Source organism: Ranitomeya imitator, chromosome 9 (genome assembly GCF_032444005.1).
Source record: "Ranitomeya imitator isolate aRanImi1 chromosome 9, aRanImi1.pri, whole genome shotgun sequence".
Classification (NCBI taxonomy): Eukaryota; Metazoa; Chordata; class Amphibia; order Anura; family Dendrobatidae; genus Ranitomeya; species Ranitomeya imitator.
The window spans coordinates 13,564,959-13,585,839 of record NC_091290.1 but is presented as its reverse complement, the minus strand read 5'-3'; the positions used below and the strand labels follow the sequence as shown (position 1 = coordinate 13,585,839).

General features: G+C 44.3%; 1 protein-coding gene across 1 annotated transcript in view; it reads left to right on the top strand.

The window, feature by feature from the left end:
- Positions 1 to 20,881, top strand: part of PAMR1 (peptidase domain containing associated with muscle regeneration 1) — a 41,127-nt gene that overhangs the window by 18,368 nt on the left and 1,878 nt on the right. The window contains exons 5-10 of the mRNA XM_069740172.1: positions 7,003 to 7,220; positions 7,920 to 8,027; positions 11,847 to 12,059; positions 18,510 to 18,576; positions 18,828 to 19,072; positions 19,505 to 19,797. Coding sequence (XP_069596273.1) covers positions 7,003 to 7,220; positions 7,920 to 8,027; positions 11,847 to 12,059; positions 18,510 to 18,576; positions 18,828 to 19,072; positions 19,505 to 19,797 — 1,144 coding nt within the window. The remainder of the gene's footprint in view (positions 1 to 7,002; positions 7,221 to 7,919; positions 8,028 to 11,846; positions 12,060 to 18,509; positions 18,577 to 18,827; positions 19,073 to 19,504; positions 19,798 to 20,881) is intronic.

Below are 20,881 nucleotides of genomic sequence, written 5' to 3'. Positions count from 1 at the left end.
GTGCAGCTCTGGAGTATAGTACAGGATGTAACTCAGGATCAGTAATGTAATGTATGTACACAGTGATTGCACCAGCAGAATAGTGAGTGCAGCTCTGGAGTATAATACAGGAGGTAACTCAGGATCAGTAATGTAATGTATGTACAAAGTGACTGCACCAGCAGAATAGTGAGTGCAGCTCTAGGGTATAATACAGGATGTAACTCAGGATCAGTAATGTAATGTATGTACACAGTGACTGCACCAGCAGAATAGTGAGTGCAGCTCCGGGGTATAATACAGGATATAACTCAGGATCAGTAATGTAATGTATGTATACAGTGGCTGCACCAGCAGAATAGTGAGTGCAGCTCTGGAGTATAATACAGGATGTAACTCAGGATCAGTAATGTAATGTATGTACACAGTGACTGCACCAGCAGAATAGTGAGTGCAGCTCTGGAGTATAATACAGGATGTAACTCAGGATCAGTAATGTAATGTATGTACACAGTGATTGCACCAGCAGAATAGTGAGTGCAGCTCTGGAGTATAATGCAGGATGTAACTCAGGATCAGTAATGAAATGTATGTACACAGTGATTGCACCAGCAGAATAGTGAGTGCAGCTCTGGAGTATAATACAGGATGTAACTCAGGATCAGTAATGTAATGTATGTACACAGTGACTGCACCAGCAGAATAGTGAGTGCAGCTCTGGAGTATAATACAGGATGTAACTCAGGATCAGTAATGTAATGTATGTACACAGTGATTGCACCAGCAGAATAGTGAGTGCAGCTCTGGAGTATAATGCAGGATGTAACTCAGGATCAGTAATGAAATGTATGTACACAGTGATTGCACCAGCAGAATAGTGAGTGCAGCTCTGGAGTATAATACAGGATGTAACTCAGGATCAGTAATGTAATGTATGTACACAGTGATTGCACCAGCAGAATAGTGAGTGCAGCTCTGGAGTATAATACAGGATGTAACTCAGGATCAGTAATGTAATGTATGTACACAATGATTGCACCAGCAGAATAGTGAGTGCAGCTCTGGAGTATGATACAGGATGTAACTCAGGATCAGTAATGTAATGTATGTACACAGTGATTGCACCAGCAGAATAGTGAGTGCAGCTCTGGAGTATAATACAGGATGTAACTCAGGATCAGTAATGTAATGTATGTACACAGTGATTGCACCAGCAGAATAGTGAGTGCAGCTCTGGAGTATAATACAGGATGTAACTCAGGATCAGTAATGTAATGTATGTACACAGTGACTGCACCAGCAGAATAGTGAGTGCAGCTCTGGGGTATAATACAGGATGTAACTCAGGATCAGTAATGTAGTGTATGTACACAGGACTGCACCGGCAGAATAGTGAGTGCAGCTCTGGGGTATAATATAGGATGTAACTCAGGATCAGTAATGTAATGTATGTACACAGTGACTGCACCAGCAGGATAGTGAGTGCAGCTCTGGAGCATAATACAGGATGTAACTCAGGATCAGTAATGTAATGTATGTACACAGTGACTGCACCAGCAGGATAGTGAGTGCAGCTCTGGAGCATAATACAGGATGTAACTCAGGATCAGTAATGTAATGTATGTACACAGGACTGCACCGGCAGAATAGTGAGTGCAGCTCTGGGGTATAATACAGGATGTAACTCAGGATCAGTAATGTAATGTATGTACACAGGACTGCACCGGCAGAATAGTGAGTGCAGCTCTGGGGTATAATATAGGATGTAACTCAGGATCAGTAATGTAATGTATGTACACAGTGACTGCACCAGCAGGATAGTGAGTGCAGCTCTGGAGCATAATACAGGATGTAACTCAGGATCAGTAATGTAATGTATGTACACAGGACTGCACCGGCAGAATAGTGAGTGCAGCTCTGGGGTATAATATAGGATGTAACTCAGGATCAGTAATGTAATGTATGTACACAGTGACTGCACCAGCAGGATAGTGAGTGCAGCTCTGGAGCATAATACAGGATGTAACTCAGGATCAGTAATGTAATGTATGTACACAGTGACTGCACCAGCAGGATAGTGAGTGCAGCTCTGGAGCATAATACAGGATGTAACTCAGGATCAGTAATGTAATGTATGTACACAGGACTGCACCGGCAGAATAGTGAGTGCAGCTCTGGGGTATAATACAGGATGTAACTCAGGATCAGTAATGTAATGTATGTACACAGGACTGCACCGGCAGAATAGTGAGTGCAGCTCTGGGGTATAATATAGGATGTAACTCAGGATCAGTAATGTAATGTATGTACACAGTGACTGCACCAGCAGGATAGTGAGTGCAGCTCTGGAGCATAATACAGGATGTAACTCAGGATCAGTAATGTAATGTATGTACACAGTGACTGCACCAGCAGACTAGTGAGTGCAGCTCTGGGGTATAATATAGGATGTAACTCAGGATCAGTAATGTAATGTATGTACACAGTGACTGCACCAGCAGAATAATGAGTGCAGCTCTGGGGTATAATACAGGATGTAGCTCAGGATCAGTACAGGAGTTTTGGTGAACTAGCAGTGGATGAGTCCATGTATCTAGTGCTCATTAGTCGGCCCCTCCCCATTGTCACTTCTGTCGCTCTGCACTTTGCTGGGTATGTGACAGAGTATTTAACAATTGTGTTGTAAGCTTGGAATCGGCTGCTTTAGTTGAGGAGATAGTGAATGAATCCTGTCTGCGGAGCCATGTGCCGGGCTGCGGCGCTCAGCTACAGGGTGATGTCTCCGGGGATCCGTGTTGCGTTGTATAAAGTCGCCTTTCATCTTGTGAATCGTGACTGCTCGGCCTCCCCGGAGACGCTGCGCCGTGGGCGCCCTGATCCGACACCACCTCACATGTCATGATTAATCCCGTCTTGTAGCATTTACCCTTTGAATGCCATCAGGGACGTCTCCATTCACTGACAGCAAGCAGAATTCTGCCAAATATTTCAATATATTGTGATAAAACAGGAAAATCCTTTTTCGGGTAGAAATATCTTGCTGTGAATATTACATCAGTGCGATGATTGGAGGATGATGAGGAATTGTCCTTTATAATGACGGTAATGAGGGTAAATGCCTCCGCCAGGATCCGGCGGGACGTCGCGGCGTTATCATCCTATTACACCTACTTATATAATAATCACTATAATTAATCCAGTATAATGATGAGGAAATATCCGGGAGGCTGCGATTTATAAGAAGGAGCGGAGGCTCCATACCGAATCTTCCTCCCCGTGCCCAGTTTGTGATGGGGGCGCAGCATGGGGTAGGGGGAGCCGGGCACGCGGCAGCTTTGGGGCCCCATAGGAGAATGGGGGGCCCTTTTCACATTGGTCATATCCATTTATTTTCCACTTCTGATGCAAAGTTTGCAAACAAAAAAAAGTGAAAAAAATAATCATTTAAAGGGGTTGTCCAGTGAAGGTAACTTATAGATGGATGGGGGTCCGGCCGCCGGGACCCACACCCATCAGCAGATTTACTGACAAAATTAAGCGGGAGTGTAGATGCCAGACCACCGCTATATTCAATCTCTATGGGGTTGCTGGAAAAAGCTGAGCACAGCACCAAATGGGATGAATGGAGCGGCACACTAGATGGCGCTTTAAGCATTGCAATGTGTGTCGCACTCCTCGGAGACAGCACTCCCTGTGGTCCGGCATGGCATTGCAAGAAGAAATTGTTAATAATCCTACATCAATGTATAAATCATTACATTCTCTCTATTAGGACCCTTCGGATCAGCCTCGTACTCTTCATGTCAGCAGAGAAAGGGTTAGCTGCGGACCCCTCACCAGTACAGTCTCATTGCTGATCTTCCCAAGTCGCTGCACATAGTGTTAATGGCGACCAGTATGAATTATTGAGCGGCCCTGCTCCCTGCTGACTCATCTCTTAATATGTGGCACCCTGGGTACAGATTAATAACATGCCAGCAGCCCGGGAGGAGACGCGGAGATATGAGATGAGGAATGAGTTCACAATCCGGTCCCCCGGTCCATTCCGCACTGACGGGGTCTCTCTTTTATTAAAACGCAATATCGATAATGAAATTCAGATTAACTGGATTTTTTATACCCAGTGGAGACTTGTCCTTGTCAATTCATCCATCAATTCTCCCAAGATCTCGGCTGTATTTTTAACCTTTCCGTGTCTGCATCCAAAAGTGGACTGATACATGAGCCTCCGTTTCTCTTAGAACCCCGAAATTCTCACTAGAGCCGCCACTAGGGGGCGCTCACTGCGTACTGTTTTCTTATAGAGTTTAATGTAGCAACTGTATGCAGTAAGGTCGTGAGCTCCCCCTAGTGGTGTCAGAGAACAGACATGAATATTTCACCTCCTCTACCTACAGTATCTATCTTATCTATCTATCTATTATCTATCTATCTATCTATCTATCTTATCTATCTATCGTATCTATCTATTTATCTATCTATCTATTATCTATCTATCTATCTATCTATCTATCTATCTATCTATCTATCTATCTATCTATCTATCTTATCTATCTATCGTATCTATCTATCTATTTATCTATCTATCTATTATCTATCTATCTATCTATCTATCTTATCTATCTATCTTATCTATTTATCTATCTATCTATTTATCTATCTTATCTATCTAATCTATCTATTTATCTATCTATTACCTATCTATTTATCTATCTATCATCTATCTATTATCTATCTATTATCTATCTATCTATTGTCTATCCATTATCTATCTATCTGTTATCTATCTATTATCTATCTATTAATTATCTATCTATTATCTATCTATTATTAAACAATCATCTATCTATTATCTATCTATCTATTATCTATCCATTATCTATCTATTATCTATCCATTATCTATCTATCTATTATTAAACAATCATCTATCTATTATCTATCTATCTATTATATATTTATCTATCTATCATCTATCTATCTATTATCTATCTATTATCTATATATTATCTATCTATCTATTATCTATCTATTATCTATCTATCTATCTATCTGTCATCTATCAATCATCTATCTATATTTATTTATCTATATATTATCTATCCATACAAAAAAAAACCTGACCAGCACCTCCTAAGTGTGAACAGGTGCAAATTGTAGTGATTGCAAAATATGTATAAAAAAGCACAGCAGCGCTCTGTGAATGCCAAGACATATAGTGTCAATGGAAATAACAACTTCCAACCGCATTGTCCCTCAGCAAGATGTACTTACAAAAGAAAGCAAAGGTTCTTAGCGCATAAATTGGCCAATTCTCAACCAATTCTTCTTGCCCATTCAAATTGTAGGCTTGCAGCCTAGGAGAGACATGTTTGTCCATTATTGTAGGCTTTTTAGCCCAAAAGTGACATGTACAGTAGGATAAGGAAGGGATATGATAGGACCCATCATAGGAGCGACACGTAACAGAGCTATTGGAAGCCGCAGGCAGATTGGAGACATCTGGGAGACCGCAGATAGATAAGAGGCACTGGAAGATGCAGACAGACCGGATACGTTTAGGAGACCGCAGACAGGTAGAAGAGGTACTGGAAGCCTCAGGCAGATGAGACATCCTGGAGATCACAGACAGGTAGCAGCTTTCTGGGAGACCAGGAACAGGTAGCAGAGGTACTGGAAGCTGCAGGCAGAACAAAGACATCCAGAAGACCCTAGACAGATAGTAGAGGTACTGGATTCCACAGGCAGAACCAAGACATCCGGGAGACCCTAGACAGGTAGCAGAGGTACTGGAAGCTTCAGACAGAACAAAGACATCGGGAAGACCCTAGAAGGTAGTAGAGGTATTGGATGCCTCAGGCAGAACCAAGACATCAGGGAGACCCTAGACAGGTAGCGGAGGTACTGGAAGCTGAAGGCAGAACAAAGACATCCGGAAGACCTTAGACAGGTAGTAGAGGTACTGGATTCCACAGGCAGAACTAAGACATCCAGGAGACCCTTAGACAGGTAGCAGAGGTACTGGAAGCTGCAGGCAGAACAAAGACATCCGGAAGACACTAGAAGGTAGTAGAGGTATTGGATGCCTCAAGCAGAACCAAGACATCAGGGAGACCCTAGACAGGTAGCAGAGGTACTGGAAGCTGCAGGCAGACAGGAGACGTCCTAGAGACCACACACAGGTAGGTTAATACCAAGACACTCATGTGTAGCTATATAAGGTCAAGGTAGATGAACACATGGTAGCACGCCGAGTTACTTGCAAAGACCGACATGAAGCACAAGAAAGTTTAGCATACCAAGCTGAAGGGAGCAGAGCCCGGACTCAGGATAGGTGTGTAACATAATTGCTCTTATATTTGTTGACGGTCCCGATTTTGCCTGAATTATCCCAGGAATCAAATCATAGAAAAGTGGGATAAATGCAAATCCATCCCAAAAGCGGGCACTGATGACTATTTGGGCGGTCCTGGGCTGTCCCGGGGTATGGCGTAAATGTCCTGATTTAGGAAAAATTTGACATATGCTTTAAATAAAACGCCATCTGAATCAAGTAATTTTGGCTGGATTTGACGACAATCTAATGTGTACGAATACCTCCTGACTTTTCTATGATTGCAGATCTAAAGGGGAATAAGGATGGGCCATGTTGTAATTCGGCATGCCTGATCCTTACTTACTCTTGTGTATGGCCAGATTGATGGTTATTTTAACATGTTATAAACCTATTAGTAATCTACTCTTAAAGGAGTTGTCCAGGGATTCAAAGTGGCTACTTTCTTTGAGAAACATCCCTACACCCGTCTATGGGTTGTGTCTGGTGTTGCACATTGGCTCCTTTTGAAGTGAACATGCCTAATCTGCAGTACCATATACAACCTGTGGACAGGTGTGGTGCTGTTTTGGGAGTAAAGAGGCTATGTTTCACTAATCCTGGACAACCCCTTTAAATATATGGCTGCCTATAATTTTGCATGGAAGAACTGTTGATGACCTCCGATTGGGCGCTTTGTTTCTAATGTAGGTTTGCAATGATGAGTCTGGAGTTTGATTACATGTGTCAGTACGATTACGTGGAAGTCCGAGATGGCGACAACGTGGACTCTAAAATCATTAAGCGCTTCTGTGGGAACGAGCGACCACTGGCCATCCGCAGCTCCGGAAACTCTCTGCACCTCCTTTTCCGCTCAGATGGATCGAAAAACTTTGATGGATTTGATGCTACTTTTAAAGAAGTCACAGGTAGAAGTTTTACTGTTTTATAACACGTCTCTGCCCCCTCCCCTCCCCCCCCAACGCCACTACAGCTTAAAGGGGGTGTCCATGTCAGATAGAAAATTTTCGGGGGTTAAAAGTAGCCTTTAAAGAATGATCGATCACAGAGTACGCAGAGTATCCCACTTCTGTAACCTGCAGAAATCAATTAGTAATTTCCCTGCAGCGCCCCCGGAGGAGAAATTAAGTATTACACAGAATTTATTGAAATCAGCGGAGTATCCGTAAAATGCGCCGGTGTCCATTTTGTTTGAACAGTAACTCAAAAAGTATATGACTACATATGGGTTATAAATGGTAACGTCATTATCGCAGCATAAGAAACGTGTAAATGACTCATCGGTAAGTGCGAACACCAGTGTGAAGTGGGATATTCAGAGCGCGCAAACACTGTTCATTTATTGGAAGAAAGTCATGATTATTCATTGTTGGCCGTATTTTGTATGCAGCTGCCATGCAGGATAATGTACTTTGGATAACCAGAAGGGAATATGCCTGCAGTGGGTGGGATCAGACTACACAATGTTTGTTTGTAGTCTGTTACCTTGGAGACGCATATATTTATTGTAGCAATAGTGAATCACTGACAATCTAAGACTGAGCAAACAGTGCCCAATATCTCAGCTTCGTAGATCCGACGAATTGATGGCAGCTATTGTATTTCAGGATGCTCCTCTTCTCCATGTTTTCACGATGGGACATGCATTGTGGAAAAATCTGGATCCTATAAGTGCGCCTGTCTGGCAGGGTATACAGGAAAGCATTGTGAAAATGGTGAGTACCAGGTACTGGAGATACCCCTAGAAGGGGTCCAGCAGGGGCTTACTCCACTGTCCCCATAGAAAACACCCGTTCATGTGTATGGGGTAGTCATACGGGAACCATAAGCTAAAATAATCAAAAAAAGGTCAGTCCTACTTAGGAGACCCCATACACATTAGATGGTGGGTCGGTTTCACCAAAATATAGGAGGGGAGGTCAATCAACACTTATCTAATGTGTACAGGGCTCCTAGTCTCACCTCCTGGCTACACTTTTTCTAATACAATAAAATGCCGGCTTTAGCAGCACCAGATTGGCATTGAGAGCCATTACTCAGTATTTACCAGTCCCTTGCTCCCACCCTCTGCCGATAGGAGACCATTATGTATTCTGTAGGGCTGTTCGGTCTTGTTGGTAGTTTATACCTTGTCGTCAGTGATTGATAGCAGCTGTCACAGTAAATACACCGAAGAGCCGTGATTATCGGGGACGGACGGACGGACGGTCGCTGGGATTTGCTTCATTCTGTGCCACATATGAGAAGAGGGGAAAAACGGGCGAGAGAGATTGATGGCATATCTACCTGAGCATGCTGGGACATTCAGATCCTGCACAGGTTATCAGTATATCCAAAAATGGATTAATCTGAGATTATAACTGGCCACACACTTTCACGACTCATATATAAAAAAAAATTTCACCGTCACCTGATACAGGCAATAATCTGTAAAAAAAATAATCAAATTGAGTTAGAAAATGTCATTAATATAAATGTGGATACCTTTTGAGGGATTGTTCACTACTTAGATATAAATGGAGTCCCTTTCACTTCAAATTGAGCTGAGCTGCAGTACCCAAGAACGGCCACTACACACTCTATGGCGCTGTGTGGTGGTGCTGTGTACACTGCATCTAGCCACCCACAGGCAGCACATAGCTGATTATGGGAGGTGTCAGGTGTTGGATCCCACTGATCTGATATTGATATCCTATCTATCAATATTGAGACCCTGGACAACCCCTTCAATGCTTATATTTTGGGCTATAAAGTATTTTTGCATTTGGGCTTCATTAGGTATTTTGGAGCATTTAAGTTCTACATCCTCTATGTATCACAGTGCATAACAGACTGCAGAATGAGTCAAGAGTAAATCCATCTGTGAGTTCTTTCTGAGTCTTACTTTATCTTTCTTCTGAACCGTCTCCTGGAGCAAAATTGTAATCAAATTAACCAAATGAAAGATGAGCTTGGATGTGGCCATATTTCAGGTGAAGAGAGATAAGAGCAAAATCAAAACTCTGAGATGGACTATATACTGGTATATGTGTAAGATGTAAGAGCATGATCGCATTGTGGCCATTTCAAGACGTCTGGCATCAAACAAGCTCGCTGACACCTCATTCTGCAGTCTGCTATGTACTGTGATACATAGAGGATGCAGAAATTTTGATGGGGGTTCTTTGATTTCCGGGAGGGGTCCTCTACGATTTCTCAGTGAAACCTTCACATCTCTGTCTGCACTTTCTGGAGCAGCGACAGAAGGAGCTGACTGATTGACTTCTTGTGCGATGTATGAGGACAGGGAGAAATGTGCGCCTCGTTGTTAATGATCGGAACATGAACATTTCATGGACATTTTATTCATTAATCCCGCAGTCCAGATGGTTTCTGTCACTCTCTTCCTCGCTCGTTATAATTGAATTTTTGATGTGCACATTTTTGTCGCTGCTCGTTTTTGCTCCTGTAGATCACAGCTCACGGTTTCACCGAGGTCACTTGAGAATTAACCTGAAGTCTTGTGTCACTAGGAGTTTAATGCAGCATTTGGCACAGGGTGGCGGATTGTTAAATAACCGGAGTTTGATAATATTCCTATTATCTGAGACCAGAGAACCGGTAAAAGAATAATTACAGTCAGATTTGCATGAGACACAGATAATAATGGGGGGAAACTCTATGTCCAGGTTTAGGGGTTATGCTGTAAGACTTAGAAATCATATGAATAATGTTGGGACAGATAGTACTACCTCCCTGTTTCTCCATGTAAATGATATAGGGACAGATAGTACTGCCTCCCTGTCTCTACCTGTAAGTGATGTAAGGACAAATAGTACTGCCTGCCTGTCTCTATCTGTGAGTGATCTAGGGACAGATAATACTGCCTCCCTGTCTCTACCTGTAAGTGATGTAAGGACAAATAGTACTGCCTCCCTGTCTCTATCTGTGAGTGATCTAGGGACAGATAATGCTGCCTGCCTGTCTCTACCTGTAAGTGATGTAAGGACAAATAGTACTGCCTCCCTGTCTCTATCTGTGAGTGATCTAGGGACAGATAATACTGCTTGCCTGTCTCTACCTGTAAGTGATGTAAGGACAAATAGTACTGCCTCCCTGTCTCTATCTGTGAGTGATCTAGGGACAGATAATACTGCCTCCCTGTCTCTACCTGTGAGTGATGTAGGGATAGATAGTACTGCCTCCCTGTCTCTACCTGTGAGTGATGTAGGGATAGACAGTACTGCCTCCCTGTCTCTACCTGTAAGTGATGTAAGGACAAATAGGACAGCCTCCCTGTCTCTGTCTGTAAGTGATCTAGGGACAGATAGTACTGCCTCCCTGTCTCTATCTGTGAGTGATGTAGGGACAGATAATACTGCCTCCCTGTCTCTACCTGGGAGTGATGTAGGGATAGATAGTACTGCCTTTTGGTCTCTACCTGTAAGTGCTGTAGAGACAGATAGTAATGCCTCCCCATCTCTGCCTGTAAATAATATAGCAACAGACAGTACAGCCACCCTGTCTCTCCTGCAAATAATTTGGGAACTGCTAGTAATAGCTCCCTGTTTCTCCCTGTAAATCACTTGTATGTAGATAGTACTGCCTCCCTGTCTCTACCTATAAATAATTTAGGGACAGATATTAATGCCTACGTGTAAATTATATAGACACAAAAAGTACTGCCTTCTTGTCTCTCCCTCTAAATAATTTATGGACAGATAGAACTGCCTACTTGTCTCTCCCTGTAAATGACGTAGGGACAGATAATACTTCCTCCCTCTCTTTTCCTGCAAAAGATGTAGGGACATATAGTACTGCCTCCCTCTTTCTCCTCGTAAATGATGTAGAGACAGATAGTACTGTCTCCTTGTATCTTCCTGTTAATGATGTAGGTACAGATAGTACCTTCTCCCTGTAAATGATGTAGATACAGATAGTACTGTCTCCTTGGATATTCCTGTAAATTATGTAGACAGATAGTACTGTCTTGTTATATCTCCCTGTAAATGATGTAGAGACAGATAGTACTTTCTCCTTGTATCTTCCTGTAAATTATGTAGGTACAGATAGTACTGTCTTGTTATATCTCCCTGTAAATGATGTAGAGACAGATAGTACTTTCTCCTTGTATCTTCCTGTAAATTATGTAGTTACAGATAGTGCTACTTTCCTGTCTCTCCCTATGATGATGTGGGTACAGATAGTACTGCCTCCCTGTCTCTCCCTATGATGTTGTGGGTACAGATAGTACTGCCTCCCTGTCTATCCCTGTAAATGATATAGGTGCAGATAGTACTGCCTTCTTGCCTCCATACATACAGACAGCACAGGCTTCATGTCTCCTGCTATGTGGAGAATCCTGTTGCAGTTTCATTTATGAACCAAATTCAGATTTTCCCTATTCAGGACCCAGTAGGATGAATATGGCGACTTTTCCAATACTTATCACTTCTGTGTAATTGTCTCTGTCTGAAATTCCTGCTGTTCGGCACAAGTTTTAATTTTTAGTTGAAGATAATTTTTGTTTCTTACATGGTGATTTCTGCTTTCAGTTATAGAGGAGAAGAGCTGCACGGATCCAGGACCACCACTGAATGGATATAAGAAATTCTCTGAGCAGGGGGGCTTCACATATGGGAATCAGGTCAAGATAGGTGCCACCATCCACTACTTCTGTAACAACTCCCATGTCCTCAGTGGGAACCAGGAACGAAAATGCCTGGAAATCGGTCAGTGGTCTGGGAAGCAGCCGATCTGCATTAAAGGTACCGTACTATCGAATTAAAGGGACATTACAGGAATATGTATATATCTGGATATCACTCAGCCAGGGGGGCATTATGGGTCGGTGCATGATACAGGGATGGAGTGTCGTAGGGAGAGTCGTAGGGAGTGTTGTAGGGAGTGTCGTAGGGAGTGTGATAGGGAGAGTCGTAGGGAGAGTCGTAGGGAGAGTCGTAGGGAGTGTCGTAGGGATTGTTGTAGGGAGAGTCATAGGGAGAGTCGTAGAGAGTGTTGTAGGGAGAGTCGTAGGGAGAGTTGTAGGGAGTTTTGTAGGGAGAGTCATAGGGAGAGTTGTAGGGAGAGTTGTAGGGAGTGTCATAGGGAGTGTCGTAGAGAGTGTCGTAGGGAGTGTCGTAGGGAGTGTCGTAGGGAGAGTCGTAGGGAGTTTTGTAGGGAGAGTCGTAGGGAGTGTTGTAGGGAGAGTCATAGGGAGAGTTGTAGGGAGTGTCATAGGGAGTGTTGTAGGGAGTGTTGTAGGGAGTGTTGTAGAGAGTGTCGTAGGGATTGTTGTAGGGAGAGTCATAGGGAGAGTCGTAGGGAGTGTCGTAGGGAGAGTCGTAGGGAGAGTCGTAGGGAGTGTCGTAGGGAGAGTCGTAGGGAGTGTCGTAGGGAGTGTCGTAGGGAGAGTCGTAGGGAATGTTGTAGGGAGAGTCGTAGGGAGAGTCGTAGGGAGTGTCGTAGGGAGAGTCGTAGGGAGTGTTGTAGGGAGAGTCGTAGGGAGTGTTGTAGGGAGTGTCGTAGGGAGAGTCATAGGGAGTGTTGTAGGGAGAGTCATATGGAGTTTTGTAGGGAGAGTCATAGGGAGTGTTGTAGGGAGAGTCATAGGGAGAGTCATAGGGAGAGTCGTAGGGAGTGTTGTAGGGAGAGTCGTAGGGAGAGTCGTAGGGAGTGTCGTAGGGAGAGTCGTAGGGAGTGTTGTAGGCAGAGTCGTAGGGAGAGTTGTAGGGAGTGTTGTAGGGAGTGTCATAGGGAGAGTCATAGGGAGTGTCGTAGGGAGAGTCGTAGGGAGTGTTGTAGGCAGAGTCGTAGGGAGAGTTGTAGGGAGTGTTGTAGGGAGTGTCATAGGGAGAGTCATAGGGAGTGTCGTAGGGAGAGTCGTAGGGAGTGTTGTAGGGAGAGTCGTAGGGAGAGTTGTAGGGAGTGTTGTAGGGAGTGTCGTAGGGAGAGTCATAGGGAGTGTCGTAGGGAGTGTCGTAGGGAGTGTTGTAGGGAGTGTCGTAGGGAGAGTCGTAGGGAGAGTCGTAGAGAGTGTTGTAGGGAGAGTCGTAGGGAGTGTTGTAGGGAGAGTCATAGAGAGTGTTGTAGGGAGAGCCGTAGGGAGAGTCGTAGGGAAAGTCGTAGGGAGAGTCGTAGATAGTGTCGTAGGGAGTGTTGTAGGGAGTGTCGTAGGGAAAGTCGTAGGGAGTGTTGTAGGGAGTGTCGTAGGGAAAGTCGTAGGGAGAGTCGTAGGTAGTGTCGTAGGGAGTGTTGTAGGGAGTGTCGTAGGGAGTGTCGTGGGGAGATTGGGTCCATTCATGATTGGTCCCATCATGTAATTATTGGGTGAAGACATGGCCTAAGGGCTTGTTGGGTGAAATAAACATGGGACTTTGGAGTCTGTGAGGCGCTGGTATTTCTCTATATCGGTATCCAAACCGGACCCTTTATACAGGTTCCTCTGTCTGGGATTCCATTTGGAATAGAGCCGGCTAAGACAAGAATTAGTGACTGATGCCCAAGAAGAAACTTCATCTCCCATCGTCCTCCATCTACAAGCACCGAGCAAACGGAAAACTGAATGTGAAGACGACACATTAAAAAATGATAGACGACAATCAGTACAAAGTGATTTCCCCCAAGAATAAGTCCACACAGATTGCTGCAGACAACACTTATCATTAAAGACTCTTATCTATTTACAGTATTACCTGGAAATTTCCAGTATCGATTGTTGCACAAAAATATAATCTCTGCATAATATCATATTCCCAAATGCACATTATCCATCTGTCTATCTATCTATATCACCGCCCTGCTGACCCCATAACTGCAGAGTCCAGACCTCCTCTGGTATCAGCACAAACACTGCGCCCCCGCCGGGAGCTTCATGGCAGTGGAGCTGCACACAGCCGTACATCACCAAGCACAATGGACTGGTGTAAAGCAGCCATCACTGGACTCTGGAGGAGACGTGTTCTGTGCAATGACGGATCGCACTTCTCTATCTGCGTCTGATGGAGGAGTCTGGGTTTGGTGATTACAGAACGTTCCCACTGTACAGATGGTGGAGGAAGATAATGCTCTGGGCTTGATATCGGGGGGGGGGGGGGGAGGGGAGGGGCAGCTTTGGTTCTTTAGTTACAGTCACGGCTGCCACCAGGATTTTCAGGTCTCCAAACTGGAAACATTTTTGGGACCCTTTGAGACTCCACCCAGGTTCCACCCCAGCTCCACCTCCTCCCCTTGAACCCTCCACAGTCCCACGACCGACTCTTGGAAAAACTCCACTTCTGCACCGCGTCCAAACCAATCACACAATGACACTTCCCATCTAACACCATATCACACCATACCAGCCCCCCCTTTGCTTCTGCTCTCCGGGCCCCATGCACCAGTAAGGCCAACAATGTCCTGATGGCGGCCCTGGTTCCACTGAAGGGAAATCTTAATTTTCAGCACAAGACATTGTGGACAATTGCTGCTTTACCTTTGTAGGAACAGTTTGGGGAAGACCCTTATCTATTCCCCAGTGCACAAGGTCAATACAGACATGGAGGCGGTAGTTTTGAGGAAGAACATGAGTGGTCATCGGAGATTCTGCACCCGGCCTCTCCCCAACATCAGCGTCTGACCTAACAAATGATCTTCTGGATGAAGGGGCAAAACAATGCCTCCAAAATCTTGTCGAAATCCTTCCCAGAAAAGCGAGATCTGTTATTTGTACATAGGGGCCGACTCCATATTAATATCTATGGATGTAGGATGGTAGGGCAGAAAAGTTCCTGCGGGGGATTATTCAGGAGGGGCACTTACTTTTCTCCATACAGTGTAGATACAAGCACAAATATTGTTTGCATTTTCCGATAGCGTGTCCCGTGCATCGATATATCTCTCCAGCACATTGGTGACATTTTTGTCTTTATTTTTCCTGCTTCCTGTTTTATTTATTAGCCCCCAATTATGGTCACTAGATTAGATTATTGATCCGTAAAATGCCTCAATCTACAATCGATAGCAGAGCAAAGGCCGAAATAATCAGGGAAATTCATCAATGCATATTGTATCAGCGACTATTCCTACATAGCTGAACATCCTACATGTACATTCTCGCCCCCAATTTCATGGACGGTGGGGACCTGCACAGGAATAAGGACTAAGAAGTGGAAAAAGGCATCGGGGTCTGCTATTCCGGGGAGTCGGGAGCATGATGGGGTCAAGCATCCCCTGAAAGCAGCTCCACCTTTATCTTCGGCTATCCGGATCCCTGTGAGAGATTTGCTTCCCAGTAGATCAGATTCCAGCACGCAGCTGGTTAACTCCATTGGCGCTGGCTCTCTCCGGGTGTTCTCTGGTCCCTTTATCCGGATTACACGTGTACAGTTAGATAAATTGGAAGTGGATATTTTCTGTGTAATTCCATTTTCATTTCAAGATAATAGCTAAATATAATCTGAAAAAAAAAATATGTTTAAAGGGCAACTCCGACCCCAGCTGATAATAACATTAATGATGTGGGCTAAGTGAAGTGGTGAAGAAATTAGGGGAAAAAAAAAATCATTTTTGTAAAATGTCCATTCCCATCATTCCTGAGTATAGAGAACGGACTAAACTTCTCCATTTCTCCATGTTCTGGGAGGAGACCCCCCAACGCTCATAGTCGCCCCCTGCTGAGTTTTGGTGGAACAGGAATCTCTTAGGCATCGATGCTAAATCCACCTGTCAAATGCCGTATATATAATATGGGCGTCTTCGTAGATGTTAGAAGAGCTTTAAGCCCCCCGAGACACAATTGACCATGAGAATTATTGTCTCTGCTCCCCTTATTCATGAGAACTGCTATCTCTGCACCCCTTGTTTACTAGGCCCCCGGTACTGCGTAATGCATCTTGTATGAACTCTGATTGTCACTTTTGTAGTCCTTAAATAAGTTGGCTACTCAATGTCCTGGTGTTGCTTCCCTCATTCCCTACACAATATTAAAAGTGCGTTAGGTGTCCAAACCAGTCTAAGTCCACAATCTGTCCCATTTCCCTTGATCAGTAATTCACTTTATCAGTGAGAGGGGGAGAGAAAGAGACATTCCCCTGCTTATTATAAAGGGACAAAGGTCACCCCCATTCACTGTATAGAGACAAAGACCCACCCCCACTTCCAGAAAAGAGACAAAGATCCACCCCCACTTACTGTAAAGACAAAGACTCGCCCCCACTTACTGTAGAAAGTCGAAGACCCACCCCCACTCTATGTAGAGAGACAAAGACTCGCCCCCACTTACTATAGAAAGTCGAAGACCCACCCCCACTCTATGTAGAGAGACAAAGATCAGCCCCCACTTCCAGAAAAGAGACAAAGATCCACCCCCACTTACTGTAAAGACAAAGACTCGCCCCCACTTACTGTAGAAAGTCGAAGACCCACCCCCACTCTATGTAGAGAGACAAAGACTCGCCCCCACTTACTATAGAAAGTCGAAAACCCACCCCCACTCTATGTAGAGAGACAAAGATCAGCCCCCACTTCCAGAAAAGAGACAAAGATCTGCCCCCACTTACTGTAGAAAGTTAAGGACCCGCCCACACTTACAGTAGAGACAAAGAAAGGCCCCCACTTACTGTAGAAAGTCGAAGACCCACCCCCACTCTATGTAGAGAGACAAAGATCTGCCCCCACTTACTGCAGAAAGTTATAGACCCGCCCCCACTTACTGTAGAGACAAAGATCTGCCCCCACTTACTGTAGAAAGTTAAAGACTCGCCCCCACTAACTGTAGAGACAAAGATCTGCCCCCACTTACTGTAGAAAGTTAGAGACCCGCCCCCACTAATTGTAGAGACAAAGATCTGCCACCACTTACTGCAGAAAGTTATAGACCCGCCCCCACTTACTGTAGAGACAAAGATCTGCCCCCACTTACTGTAGAAAGTTAAAGACTCACCCCCACTAACTATAGAGACAAAGATCCGCCCCCACTTAGAGTAGAAAGTCAAAGACTTGCCCATACTTCTTGTAGAGAGAAAAAACTCACCCCCACTTCTTGTAGAGAGTCAAAGATTCAACCCCACTTCTTGCAGAGACCAGGACCCCCCACACTTCCTATAGAAGGTCAAATACCCGACCCTACTTACCTTAGAGACACAAAGACCCACCTCCATTTCCTTTAGAGAGACAAAGACCTGCCCCCACTTACTGTAATCTTTCCCATTGTCTCTGATGCTATTGGCAAATTTATTCGCTATATACTCTCAACTTTTCATTCTTTCTAGTGCAATAATGCAATTCACATTTCACATATTTCATGTTTGCATACTATAGCGTTAGACAGTGCAACTTTATTTGTTGCTTATATATGAATGTGGCTACACTTAGTAATCACCTGTACAGACCTGATTTCTGTTTGGAAGAGGCGGTCCGTCTTTTGATATTTGTATACATAGGCTCTCTGACTGAGCACTCCACCCCTAAACCTCAAGCGTTTATAATTACAGCAGGATCCTAACTTCCCATAGAAATATAGACTTCAGTCAAAGAGAGAATTTACATTAGGCAGGTTCCCAGCAATGAGAATCGCCTTATCGTGGCTGCTGGGTACACATGAATTGGTCAATTTATGCGCTAAGTATTCTTAATTGTATGCACCTTTACACACCTGATTTCTGTTTGTAAGTGACAGTCAGTCTTTTGGTAATTATTTCTGATGCTAGAGAGGAATTACACTTAGCAGACAGCAAGTTACAGAGAAGGGAGACACCTTGTAGATGCCACTTTTAAGAGATTTTTCAATTTGAAGATTTTTGGGTAGATAAAGTAATTCCATTTTAGGTGAGGAGAAGACCTTGCAGCTCTATATCTGGGCAGTTACTTGGACTGCCTATATTGTACATGAGCCCATGAAAACATTATAACCCTGTTGTGATAGTGGATCTGATTCTAAATCTTCGTTCAATCCAGATTGTTAATGTGATGCATCAATGGCCGATTTACTGGTTCTGAGCGTTAGTCACAGTTATCCGTCGGCTGAGAACCTTACTCCTAAATTTCTGTATAACTCTGTACACAGTGAGCTCCCCCTAGTGGTGGCTACAGGCAACCATCATTTTATATCTGCTCTATGACTGCGTTAAGAGGACTAGGGTCTACGGCAGCCATTTTTACCTGTTTTTTTTTAAAGATTTTCTTTAGGTATTTTACAATTTTAGATCACAAGTAAATCAGAGTTTCTTTCTTTGGTTTAGCTTGTCGGGAGCCCAAGATTCCTGATCTGGTGCGTCAGAAAGTGCTTCCGTCACAGGTACAGTCAAGGTGAGCTATTATGAGCCCTGACACATCTTGGGGGGCAGGATGGTAACAGGGGCAGGTGTATCAGTGAAACTAGTCATTTTGACTTGGTAATTTTATAATGGGGAGATAAGCAGCTACTGGTGAAGCTTATCTCCAAGTGCTCGTAGGTAGATTAATACTGACCTGCTAACACATTGCTTGCTGGCACTGATTCTATTTCCCCATCATCAGTACCACTTACCTAACTTTACTACCTAGTATTCTTTTTTTAGGGAGACCCCTCTTCATCAGCTTTACTCCTCCTCATCATCGTCGTCATTCACCAAGGAGAAGATTGAAATTTACCCCACAAAGAAACCGGCGCTGCCCCCGGGAGAGCTTCCCCAAGGATACCAGCACCTTCACACGCAGATACAGTACGAGTGTGCATCTCCATTCTACCGGCGTACGGGAAGCAGCAGAAGGACCTGCCTGAAAACCGGGAAGTGGAGCGGGCGAGCTCCATCCTGCATCCCCAGTAAGTTCTTCTTCAGGCTCAGCATCGATCTCCAGCTTGTGACTTTCCACGTGTTGCAAAACTATCACTTTCAGCATGAGCGGACAGTCGCTCGCTGGTAGTTGTAACTTTGCAACAGCTGGAAAGCGATAGTCTGGAGATCAATGAATTGCACTAGGTTTATGACATGGACTTTTAGACTTCTAAATCCTCTGCTAACAATCATAAACCATCAAATGTAAATGATAAAATTCTGCGGATGGGGAAAAAAAGTGAAAAGCGGGAAAAAAACAAAAGCGGAAAGATAAAATGGCCATACTTAATCCAACTCAAAAAATCGTAAATATTCCCCCAATGACTGTGTCAGCGGTAATTACGCCCCCGGGTCCCGTTACGGTGCCTGTATTTTGTGCATACGATGATGGATTTTACTTTGTCTTCTTTTTGTCTCAGTTTGTGGAAAGCTGGAGAATTTCACCGTTCCTCGGGTGTCGGAGATGCGCTGGCCATGGCAGGCCGCCTTATATCGCAGATCTAATGGAGTAAAAGACGTGAACCTGAGGAAGGGCGCCTGGGTCCTGGTGTGCAGCGGGGCCCTGCTAAACGAGCGCACCGTGGTGATGGCTGCTCACTGTGTGACTGACCTCGGCAAAAGCACCGTTATCAAGGTGTCAGACCTGAAAGTTGTGTTGGGAAAATTCTACAGAGACGACGAGCGGGATGACAAGAGCCTGCAGCATCTACATGTCAGTAACCATGGCAACTGGGAGCAGGGACGTATGGAGGACGGCGAGGTCTTTCCCATAGGAAAGGAGCTGAATTCACAGCGATAGATGTGATTGCCTCTGATAAGGAGATATAGTGGGGTCAAGCTCAAGGCTTTTCTGATAGAACGATAGCATCCTAATAATGGCCGCCATTAGCTCTCTTATGGAAAACAAGCTAGCCCCAAGTCCCTGACTGACAGCTGATGACATCACAAGTAGCGCCATTTCATGATGTCATCATGTGTAAAAACCCAATTTTCTATGGTGGCATACCTCCTTCATTCTGTAGTTACGGGGGTCGCAGAGGTCTGGACTAAGCGAAGACCAGGATTACAACTGATAGCTGAGCCAAAGAGCTTTGCGTCATAGCTCCAATTCTGTTATCTGTAGCTTTAACGAGAACCTGTTGCTTGACATTAATCGGTATATTTTTATTTGGTGTAAATGCCGCTGTTCTCCTGAATCCGGCAACATTTTCCTTTTGTTCCTGCGCCTCTCCAATCCTGAGATATGGCCTCCTCTTCCCTGTATATAAATCTAGTCTCTTTTTTTAGACAACTGGGCGTGGTCCTCAAGAAAACATCCACAGTGAAGAAGCGACGACGACGCCCACTTGTTAAAAAGACTAGATTTATATTCAGGAAAGAGGAGGCCATATCTCAGGAACGGGAAGGCACAGGAACAAAAGAAAAACATCGTCAGATTCAGGAGAACAGCGGCATTCATAATAGGTGGAAAAAATACATATTTATGGCAAAATTACAAATGGCGGTCAAATCCAAAAAAATGCTTGTGCCAGGACAACCCATCAACACCCACACAGTCATGTTGCAGAGGGGTGATGTGCATTAGAAGAGACACCTCCACCTATTTCCTAAATGGTGCCATCAGAGATAACTTCTGTTGCAGCAGTTAGACTCTGGTGCCAGCTGTATAACACTGCTGGCACCCATGCAAGATGGAGTGGGCAAAGGAGCTGAGTCTCACCAGCTACAAAGGCCTAGAGGAAAAATTACTAGGGATTCAGCTGAAAGATATGGCTGACAGCCAAGAAGAAAAGTTA